This window comes from Sphaeramia orbicularis, chromosome 24, assembly GCF_902148855.1.
Source record: "Sphaeramia orbicularis chromosome 24, fSphaOr1.1, whole genome shotgun sequence".
NCBI lineage: Eukaryota > Metazoa > Chordata > Actinopteri > Kurtiformes > Apogonidae > Sphaeramia > Sphaeramia orbicularis.
The window spans coordinates 46297641-46309795 of NC_043979.1; the positions used below are offsets into that span (position 1 = coordinate 46297641).

The following is a 12155-nucleotide window of genomic DNA, read 5'->3' on the forward strand; positions in this document are numbered from 1 at the left end:
TAAATCATAGTCATGGATAAAAAAACAAAAACAAAAGGACTGTTGAGTGAAATTAAGTAAAAACCATCTCTGAGGCATTTTGGAAACATACATAATTTAACCCAAACTATCCAATGTAACAATATTTAACCCAATATAAAACTATATTCTGACATTAGTCATTATTGTTTTGTGTCCCAGACCCCTGTTAGAAAAGAAACACCTGAATTCAACATGTCCACATACTTTTGTCCACATGGTGTATATGGAACATGTCAGACTGTACAAGTGGGCTTCAGTACATAACTGGAGTTTTACTTGGATTAGTTTAAGTAACTGAATCCGTACCGTGGAGTCTCTGCTGTCCTTCCGGCTGTCTCGGCGGTTCTCCCCGACAGGACTGGCCTTGGGGCTGATGCAGGCCGTGGTGCTGGACGCTCCTGCAGGTTTGGGTGTACTTCCTGCTGCGGCGGCGGTCGAGCCCGTACAGGAAGTGGACTCGGTACTCGCTCTTTTCTCCACCTTCACTCTGACCGTCTGTAGACTGAGGGCAGATGGAGGAGGCAAGTCTCCCAAGTCCTTCAAAGAAAGAGGAAATTTGAGTTAGCAATTCGAACCAAAAAGTCAGATTATTATGGATTTTGTTTGCAGAATCCAGCTCTTATGAATGTGTTAACGTGATGTTATGGGTGTAACAGCTGTGAAACCAAGTCCATTATCGTGAGTTTCTGTGTTGAGCTCTTGTAATATCACCTAAAAAACGCATGTAAATCACAAAGTTAAACTTCTATGTTAAGACAAGCTGTAATTCTGTAAATATTACTCTTTACAGCAGGGGTGTCAAACATACAGCCCGTGGGATGAATTTTTACACAGGGTGTTTTAGTTCCAAACTTCAAACTCTTCACAATATTATGCCTGTAACTAAAGGTTTCGTGCCTTTGTAGATCCACTGTAATCTGTAGTTTTAATGTACATGTGTAATGAGAAGAGGTAGAATATTGTTGAAACTACACTTATTTTTCTTTAGAAATTTCAGGTTGATCATGGTTGTAAATGTAAATGCAAACATTTTCTTTTTTTTTTGTAACTTATATTTTATTAATTTTTAACCCTTTCATGCGCGAATTATGAGAACCTTAGTCACATTTTTTTTTTTCCTGAGTGTTTTTATTCCTCTTTAGGCCTGAACAAAAAAACAATGCAATTGAATTTTTTTTAAAATGAACCTATTTTTCATAGAGTTACAAAAATGTCCACCATGTGTTTAATTTTGGAAGCAAAGAAACATGTATTTAAAACACAATATCAAAAACTGACATACTGTGTGAAATCTATGAAATAAAAATAATTTTATTGCAGTTAATCTGATGTTTTCTCTCATTTTAACCCTCAGGAGTCACACTCTAATACTAGCTATTACTCACTTCATGGAGATAATACAAAAAATATATAAAAAATACTTAAACATGTTAGTGCAGATCAGGTTTATCAAGAACAGCTAAGTTACAGTAATGTTATCAATTGCAGTGTATTGTGTTGGCTGATATGCAACTAAAACAACAAAACCCATGAATATACAAGAGAACAGCTGGAGAATAACTGTCCACCGTAGTGACCACTGTCCATGAAAGGGTTAAAAGAATAACAACAAAATGAAAACACAACAACATGAACATGTCTGGGTAGCACCGTCTTACCAATAATTTTGCTTATATAATGTCCATTTTTTACACTTTTTGTTCATTTGTGGTTCTTGTAGTCTCAATCTGTGTGTTAGTTTTTCCATTAGAAATATGTCCTCAATCGTATTTATCCATTGATCCTTTGATGGCACGTTCATCTTCCCCCATTTCCTTGTAATACATTTTTTTTGCAGCTATCAACATCACCTTTAACAAATATTAATCATATTCACGTATACTGCCATCACCAAAGTTGCATAAATAAAGAATTTCAGGTTTCTTTGGAATTGTGTATCCTAATACTTGACATAGGACATTGTAGATCATTTCCCAATACTCCCAAAGTTTTGAACATTTCCAAAAAAACATGAGAATGGTCAACATCCATCTCCCCGCATTCTCTCCAACATTCCTGATGCCTCTGGAACTGTTTACTTTTAAACTTGGGTGGAATAAAAAATCTTATAAGGTTTTTCCAGGCGAATTCCCTCCATGTCCGAGAGCTAGTAGTTGTATGATGGAATTTCCACATGTTTAGCCAATCTATAAAATGCAAACATTTTCATAGTTAAATGTACTCATTTTTTGTCCAATCCAACCCCTGGGATGAATTTGTGAAAAGTAAATGTAATTACACTGAAAATATTAACATTCAAGGATGTTAAAAAATATTTTATTTCAGGTTCCGCATACAGACCAATATGATCTAAACTGTAAAATACTATCATAATAACCTATAAAAATAATGACAACTAACTTTTTTTTTTGTTTTAGCATAAAAAAAGGCAATTTACATGCAAATGTCGACATTTGCAAACTATCCATCAACATAAAAGGGAATAACATGAACAAGCATGAATGACCTAAATGTCTTAAGAAATCTAAGTGCAATTTAAACAATATTTTGTCTGTTATTAAATGTTTTGTGTATTTGTAGATCCACGGTGATCTGTAAGTTGTAATGCACATGGGTAAATAATAAGCTGAGGCATAATATTGTTAAAATTGCACTTATTTTTCTTAGGAAATTTCAGGTTGCTCATTGATTGTCCGTGTTATTCACATTTGAGGTCGTTTTGGGCTGAAAGTGGCCCCTGAACGGAAATGAGTTGGACATCCCTGCTCTACATACTCAAACCCCATAAACAAACAAAAAATAACACGTAAAAGGAAAGGAAATTAAAACATAAACCATGGATTTGGGATATGCATCATTATTTGATGATTTATATCCAAACCTTACTTCTGAAATCCGTTGTCATAAATACTCTTAATGTTGCAGTGTGTCATCAAACACATGGTTGGTTCAGTCATTAAACATAAACAGACATTTTCATGAATATAAAAATGTTCTGGTTTACCTTCTCGTCTGTGTCCAGGAGAAAGCGCAGTAGTTGGTGGTCCTGCGGCTCCTTGGAGCTGGACTTGGAAGGAGCCGTGGCCAGTGCTGGACTGGCCGGCGGCTCCTTCTTGATCTCGACTTCGTTTTTGTTGGTTCCTTCGTCGTTGGCGGTGGAGGCGTCGTTGGGGCTGCTGTCCTGAAGCAGCCGGTGGAGGATCTTATGCCGCTCCGTTAGTGTACTGTGCGAGGCCGGGCACTGGGGGGCCGGAGGGGGGTTGGGATGAGGTGATGAGGTGCAGTGGATGTTGTTGGACTCGGCTCCTGTCCCGTTGCTGTCCAGGAGCTGGTTGAGCCGGGGGTTTCCCAGCTGGGAGGCAGAAGGGAGGGGGGCTTTAACAGAGTCCTCTCCTCCTCCGTCTGCTCCGTCTGAGGGTTTCGCTGATGGGGGCCGAGCGGAGGAGCCGGTGGGCGTACTGGCTTGTCTCTGATTGACAGGAGACGACAGGGAGAAGGACCCCGTCGACCCGCCGTCCCCACCGGACTGCTGCCTGTTGAGGCTGCCCCCGCTGCTCAGAGCCCCGGCCGGAGAATGGAGGCCTGGCGTGGAAGGTGAGAAGGGGTTCCCCGGGACCCGAGGGCTCCCCCCCAACCCAGGACTGGCCCGCGGCATCCTGGGTGACATAAAAGAGGTAGGGGTGGCTGTGAGTGGGCTGCTCAAAGGAGAGGGGCTGTTGACCTGCTGGGGACACGTCCGATTGGGCGTAAGGTAGCCTGTGGGCGTGGCCGGGCTGTGTCCGTGGGAGGAGGCATTGCTGTTGTTGGGGTGAAGGCCCGAAGTGGTGAGGCCTGAGCCTGGGGTTGAGTTACTGCTGGAGAGGAGGGCAGGGGAGCGGGAGGGAGTCTGGGCAAGGCTGCCTTGGGTCAGTGGAAGGCTGGGGTTAGTGTTTTCCTGAGAGCTAGCAGTGTTGTGTTCCCTGCAACAGAGAACGAAGACGTGAGAAAAGTGGGAATGAAAACGAAATACACTGAGCTTGAACCCGCGTATCATTCGTTCTTTTCATATTCAACTGAGAATCCGCAATCGGAAAACGAAAAAATGACTTGTTATTTCATTTGTGCGTTGAGCTGGACAATCGTGGGTTTGCTAGTATTCTGCCTAATGCCTTCTGTGATAATGGAGAATGTCGTGTTACTCAGAGGCAACAAACGCGTTACTCTGAAGGATGACGACACCACAACAGAACAAATGGTCAGGATCTTCCAGGTATTGTTGTCCGATAACAGAGTTTGTGATTTGTGATTTAGTGATTTATTCCGAACATGGAATGAAATTTAACATATATGCACTTGCAAAACATACACAATAATACAAATATCAAGAATCATAACAATCTTAGACGGAAGAAAAGCACAATAATTCCATTTGCATTTACCCGAAAAGGGGTGGGAAGAAGTATAATTTATTTAATCCCACCCCCTCTCCCTACAATATTATTAATAATATATGTCCCTCTTCCGTTTACATTACTCTTCTATATTTATATATCTATTCACACACACAAACACACATACACACACACTCATTCATCCATATACACATATATACGTTTATACATATACACACATACAAATACACATATAATCTTTTACCAATGCCTTTCTTAGTTGTGCTAGCAAATAAATAATAACTAACTCAAGGAAGGAAATATATACATAAACAACAGTGAACATACGGTGACAATTAATAACCCTCTTGTCGATATCTTGTGAAAAACACATTCTTATAAGTGTTTTTGAATTGTCTTATGTGTCTTATGTTTGAACATAGAAAGTTATGTACAGCTACAATGTAAATACGTATATAATGTTGTTTAACTCCACCGTATAACCTCATAATTATAATAATTACACACAACTATATTTTTGCACTTCTTTAATTATCATATTGATAATATACTGTCTAGTACATACTGCACAAAGTGCTGTTGTAATTTTGTGTCTGAATAGAGGGTTTTGAGATGTAATAAATAAAATGTATTCATATTTTCTGTTTTCTGTCTTCCCTGCACTTTACTTTTGTATTTGCTAAGATTACTTCGAAGAGAATTTAACGCTAATTTCACGATCGTACTGGCAAAAATTCGTGGCTCCTAATGTAATTATTTACTCCAGTGCCTTGACTGTCATTATTCCAAGTTACTTCTCACCAGGGGCAGCAAAGTTAGCAAATAATTGGTTCCTAATTTCAGTATAAATTGTTGGGTTGGAACGAGTGGAACTGAGCCGACTAACATTACTTTCTTTGCAGCTTTGACATTTAACAGACATATTTAACCAACAAGTTTATGGCAACATAACTTAAGACCTACTATATCAAATTTAATGCTGTCGAAAGACTTTTTTAAGACATTAAAGTGGAGATTTGTAAATTCAAGACTATTTAAGACTTTTTTTTTTATTTATATATTTTTTATTTAGTGCTAGACAAACATTGTGACCGGAGTAACAAAAAAATAGAAGTCAAAATGCCTCACATCTGAGATTTGTGGATTTCAAGATTTTTAAGACTTTTTAAGATCCAGCGGAAACCCTATAGAAGCAAAAGCTTATTTTTTTGCCTATCCTTTTCACCTGATACGCTGCTAACATTAAATTAAATGTGTACATCATCGAACATTCTCACTATAACAAAAAAATCAACAATAACAAAAACATTTGTACCATCTCAACTTAATATTCCTGAATGATTTTATACTTAAGGTATTTTTAAACTTTGTTTGAAACTTTGTGAACAACTTAAATTCACCATCAAGTCCATTCCATAATTTCACACCAACAACCCAAACACATCTAGACTTCACATTCGTCCTCACCTTCCTATATTAAAAAATATAAAGACCTCTGAAATTATAATTGCTCTCTCTTAATTTAAAGAAATCTTGAATGCTATTTGGAACAATATTATTTTTTACTTTATAAATCATCCCTAATATTTTAATATATACAATATCCTGCAATTTATTAGATATACTACATAGTAATATAGGAAATACTGATGTTTATAAACTATATGGACAAAAGTATTGGGACACATCAGACGTGAGAAAAGTAGGAATGAAGGCCAACGATACTGAGCTTGAATCTGTGTATCATTCATTCTTTTCATATTCAATTGAGAATCTACAATCAGAAAATGAAAAAAATGATTATTTCATTATTCATATACAAATAAAAAATGAAAAATCAAGTTGTTTTTCATTCTGTCGATTGTGCGCACAAATTAAAAATCTGAGATACACAAATGGACCAAATGTGGGGTTTCATGTTGACATTTCTGATATTTGGTCTGACCCAGAAGTTACTGACTTCTTGGTGTGTTGTTCTGGACAGTCGTGGGTTTGCTAGTATTCTGCTAAATGCATTCTGCGCTGATGGAGAATTTCGTGTTATTCAGAGGCAGCAAACGTGTTACTTGAAAGAAGGACGACATGACAGCTGAAAAAATGGTCAGGATCTTCCAGGTATTGTTGTTTTGTCTAATACAGTGGGTCCATGGTAGACAATGTAAGAAGAAGACACTTCATGAAACACACGAAGAAGTCAGTAACTTCCAGGTCAGACCAAATCGGATATCAATAATGTCAACGTGAAACCCGACAATTGGTCCATTTGCTTATTTCCAGTTTCTAATTTGTGCGTACAATCGAAAGAATGAAAAATAACTCATTTTTTGATATGTACATGAACAATGAAATAAGTCATTTTAAAATATAAAGACCTCTGACACTAGAATTACTGTCTTAATTTAACCCTTTCATGCATGAATTATGAGAACTTTAGTGGAGTTTTTTTTCCTGAGTGTTTTTATTCCTTTTTAGACATGAAAAAAAAAACAAAAAAACTATGCAACTGAAATTTTTTTATGAACCTATTTTTATGGAGTTACAAAAATGTCCACACAGCTGGACACCAATTTTTGAAGCAAAAAAACATGTATTTAAAATCCATCATCAGAAAGTGATAAACTGCGGGAAAACTATGAAATAAAAACATTTTTCATGCAGCTAATCTGATGTTTTCTCACATTTTATCATACTCTAATACTAGTTATTACTAACTTCATGCAGACAATATGCAAAAAAAAAACCTTTTTGATTAAGAAAACTGTTGATTACAGTCTAATAACAATTAGCAATTGATTTAACATGTTACAGCAGATCAGGTTTATCAACCTGATCTGCAAAGTTACAATAATGGTATGAATTACAATGTATTATGGGATGATGAATAAGTGTCCACTGTGTTGGCTGATATGGAACTAAAACAACAAAACCCATAAATATATAAGAGAAGAGCTGGAGAAGAACTGTCCACTGTAGTGACCAGTATGCATGAAAGGGTTAAAGAAATCTTGAATGCTATTTGGAACAATATTATTTTTTACTTTATAAATCATCCCTAATATTTTAATATATTCAACATCCTGCAATTATATAGATATACTATATAGTAATATAGGAAATATTGACGTTTATAAACTATATGGACAAAAGTATTGGGACACATCATGTCTACAGCTGTAAGATGTCCTGTTTGTGAGGATTTCAGATAAAAACATCATTATTTCCTTCAAGTTTAATGGGAGATTTTTCTTCCTAAGTGAAATTTGAAGAAAGTAGATGGTAAGGTGTGGCAGAAAATTATTATTTACAGTCAGAGCATGACGAATTATAAAAACAGAACAGGGTTGAGAAAGAATATTTCAATCTTTTTGTTTCTTTCCATACTTGTCCAGAAAATGTAATAGTTTGTCCAAACTGTGTACAAACCCTATGATTAAACACATTCACTGACAGTCGTGTATTCAGGACTACAATAGGGTTTTTATTTATATACTTACATGCAACAATAGACAGACTTACTAGTTTAATGATTAGGTGTCAGTGGATGTTCAACTAAGTGTTTAGCTAACTGTTTTTGTGTTTGTCAGCAGTAAACATGTAGAGTTGTGTGTGTGTGTTTGTGTGTGTGAGCAGTACCTGTCAATAGTGTGAATGCCCATAATGAAGGGCTGTACGTCAGGGTTGGGGGGGCAGCAGAACTTGCAGCGGGTCTGAGCACTGAGCGGGGTGCCATCACTTAACGTGAAATGGTACAGCGGACTGACAGCGGTGCCGTGGGTCATCACTGCAGTGGACACAAAGACAGACAAACATCAACACAGAGCGGACACATGTCAGAGTTCAGCCCAATATGATGTAAAGCGGGTCGAACCAGTAAAATAACAACATAATAGCATATAAATAATGTCAACTACAAACTGTTTCCTTGGTTTTAGAGTGAAAAAAGTAAAATTACATGATGAAAATGTTCCTATACACAAACTATCCTTTAAAAAAAAATTGACAAACACAAACAAACTGAAATTTCTTAACAAAATTAAGTGCAATTTAAACGATTATGCCTCAGTTCATCATTGACACAAGTGCATTACACCTTACAGATCAGTTAGACATGTATACTGAGACACAAAATATACAGTAACAGGCTTAATATCATTAAAATTGCACTTATTTTAAGACTGAAGCACCCACAATTGAAGAATGGATGGATATCGTACAGGACATTTATATTCTGGAAAAGTTGACATTTTGTTTTAAGGGTCAATCTTTTTTCACTATTTGGTCAAAATGGACAAATTATGCAAAACCTGTAATTAGGGGTGCAAGAAAACATCGGTTCTGCAATATATCACGATATTTCATTTCACAATACTGTATCAATATTAAAAAGTACTGTATCGATATTTTTAGATATTTATTCAAATGCAGATTTGGCGGAGGTTCATTTTTGTTTTTCTTTTTGTTTATATTTTATTTATTATTATTTAACACTGTTTTATTAAATAACGGTTATTTGAAGCATCCTAAAAGCACTTTTTACTGTCTGAGAGGCAGATGTTAGTTCCTTTGTTGAGATTGTACAAAAATAATGTTACGATGTTAGTTACGAACTACTCATAAACTGTCATGTCTGTAAAGCATAATTTAAGTTTAAAGTTTTAACACAGGAAAATTTTGTGATATAACATTAGATCCTGTTCTGATCAAATAAAGATGTGTTTGGTATTCGTGCAGATTTCTGGTGTTATTCAATTCTTCCAGGAATTTAAAAAAAGAAAAAAAAAAAAAGAAAATTGCCTTGTTAACAGTATCATGATATATCGTGATATATTGTATCGTGATCCTAGTATTGTGATTTGGATAGTATCGCCAGATTTTTGCCAATACACACCCCCACCTGTAACTGATGTGAATTGAATGTATCGGTTATGTGAAAACATTTACATGATATACATTTCTGTTTAGGTTAGTGTAAACATACACACCTTAATGTGTTTTATGTTGTCGATAAAGTGGAGTAAGCCCTCTCCTCCCGCCCACTTGTTATGTTTGTTCTATATTGCACTAAAAAACTTGGATTAGCAACTCCCTCTTCATTCACATTTGAGATACGGACATTGAATTGTACCCATAAGGGAACTTTTTAGGGTCACAGTAATGTCCCGTCAGAGAGTGAACTTTAATTGATTGCCATTCCAACATTTATTTTAATATACAGTAGCTCCTTGTTTTGGATAATCCTTTATGGTCCAACTAAAGCAAAAATGAATTAAAAGTAAAAAAAATGTGGGTCATTTAACGACACAAATCTGTCAAATTGTCTCTAAAATGTCCTGTCAGAGAGGTTTCAAATACCGTGTTTTGACCCAATCTGCTTCTCCGAATAAAAAAAGAATGGGAAAAAAAGAAAAGGAAAAATTACACTTATTTCTCTTAAGACAGTCAGTTTTTCATATTTGTTCTGGTTATTCACATTTTTTGCAAAAGGGTGGTTTGCAAATGTAAACATTTCCATAAAATTTTACTTTTTTACCCTAAAAATTTCAGAAAAATTTGGAGTTTTCATTATTTCTAGGTTATTATGATAGCATTTTACTAGTCTAATCCATTTATGTATCAACTGCCTGTTTGTGGAACCTGAACTAAAATGATTTTGACATCACCGATTGTTAATATTGTCACTATAATTTTTGCATTTCACTAATTCAACCCAGGACCAGATTGACCCCTTTGGTGGACCAGTTCTGGCCCACGGGCCGTATGTTTGACTCCACCATCCACCTCCACCTCAACTCACACAATGCCACTGTATTATCAAAAGTCAATATAATGTAGTTCTCAGTTAAATCTGCTATGGCGGTTGTTTAAGCGCTGCAGAAGCTTCGGTAACCACCACGGCGCTGCCACAGAGCGCTGTCAATGATTTCTGTGTGTAAAGCTGAACAATCAATGGCGGCCACTCACCCTCATGCAGCAGCTTCTTGGCGTGGGAGGGCTCTTTGCCCTGCGGCTGAAAGAAAGCGTAGATGCACTTTCTGACCAGGTCCTCCCAGCCCGGCCGGCCTGTCGCTCGCAAAGCACTAGTTTCTATGGAGATGATCTTCCCTGGAGGGGAGTAACACACATGCACAACATTCATCTGCACACATGTCTGCACTAGTCTCCACACATTCAGGGTTCACACAGTGACCCTCGTGAAAAATGCTCCTGTTTTTTTTTTTTTTTGTTTTTTTTGGATGAGCTTGAATAATGTTGTCAAAAGTGGTTTTCAGTTGATTCAGATGCAAATGCAAAACAACAAAAGTGTACAGCAAGATAGAAATGAACAGTATTCCATTATTTTACTATAATGTGACTTATACATGTACACTATATGGACAAAAGTATGTGGACACGTTGAATTCAGGTGTTTCTTTTCTAACAGCGGTCTGGGATACAAAACAATAATGACTAATGTCAAAATATAGCCTTATATTGGAATAAATATAATACAAATATATAATATACTATAAATATAATATAATAATATATAATATGAATATAATTGCATTGGTTAGTTTGGTTTAAATTGTTATCTTTGCTTCCAAAATGCTTCAGAGATGGTTTTTACCTAATTTCTCTCAACACTGATATTGTTTTTTTTTTCCATGACAATGATTTTAAAAGTTCTAACCTCTAAACTTTAAGGAAATATTAATGTTTTTATCTTAAATCATCATGAACAGGACATCTGACAAACTGTAGACATGTGTCCCAATATTTATGTTTATATGACGTTCTAAAGGGAGATTTTTCTTCCTCAGTGAGATGTGATGAAAGTAGATGGTTAGTTGTGTTTTTTGTTTAAATCTGGGACTATGATTTTAAATGTTCTACCTCTAAATTTCTAAAATATTTTTCATGCTCTGACTGCAAATAATAATTTTCTACCACAACTAACCATCTACTTTCTTTTTTTGTCTGTATTTTACTCATAACAACACTCTTCTCTTAAATTTTGTTCATTTTAATGCTTAATTTGGTCATTTTTTATGCTTTTTTGTTATTTTTGATGCCCGGGTTGTCCATTTTCATTAATTTTGTTGCTTATTCTCTTACTTTTAAATTATTTTTTTGCTAACCGTCTACTTATCTTATCTTATACATACAGAACATACATGATTAGTTGTGGTAGAAAACTATTATTTACAGTCAGAGCACGAAAATATTTAAGAAATTTAGAAGTAGAACATTTAAATTCATAGTTGAAAAGAAAAAGATGTTCAAGGAAATTAAGTAAAAACCATCTCCGAGGCAGTTGGAGTCCACATATTTTTGTTCATATCGTGTATATTTCCTGGACTGTGCCTCCATAACTTCCATATACATTATACATGTGCTGTATATGTTACCTGTGGGATCCTGCTTGGTGATGAAAGACTCAGTGCTGACAGGCTGTGTTCGAGGCACCCTGCAGGCAATACAGATCAGGCAGCTCTGCAGGTCTGAGGGGACCAAACAGACACACAACGAGTGAGGATGATGTGTGTTTGTGGTGGCGTTGTTAGCCAAGGGGGAAACAAACAGAAACACAATGAAAACTGTGACAACTGTGGGCGATAGTGTCAAAAAATACGATGCAAAAGATGTTTCATCGTTGTGAAATTACACTTTAGGGTAATGTGTATGTTATTTATGAACCAATAAACCATGTTTGTGTGTTTAATATACACAAAATAACACATTTGACTTTTAGATAAGCCAAGA

General features: G+C 36.0%; 1 protein-coding gene across 1 annotated transcript in view; it reads right to left on the minus strand.

Annotated features, from left to right (window-relative positions):
• Window positions 1-12155, minus strand: part of LOC115414757 (nuclear receptor coactivator 1-like) — a 120359-nt gene that overhangs the window by 19990 nt on the left and 88214 nt on the right. The window contains 5 exon segments of the mRNA XM_030128048.1: window positions 328-558; window positions 3026-3980; window positions 8046-8193; window positions 10374-10514; window positions 11801-11893. Of these exon segments, the coding sequence (XP_029983908.1) occupies window positions 328-558; window positions 3026-3980; window positions 8046-8193; window positions 10374-10514; window positions 11801-11893 (1568 nt within the window).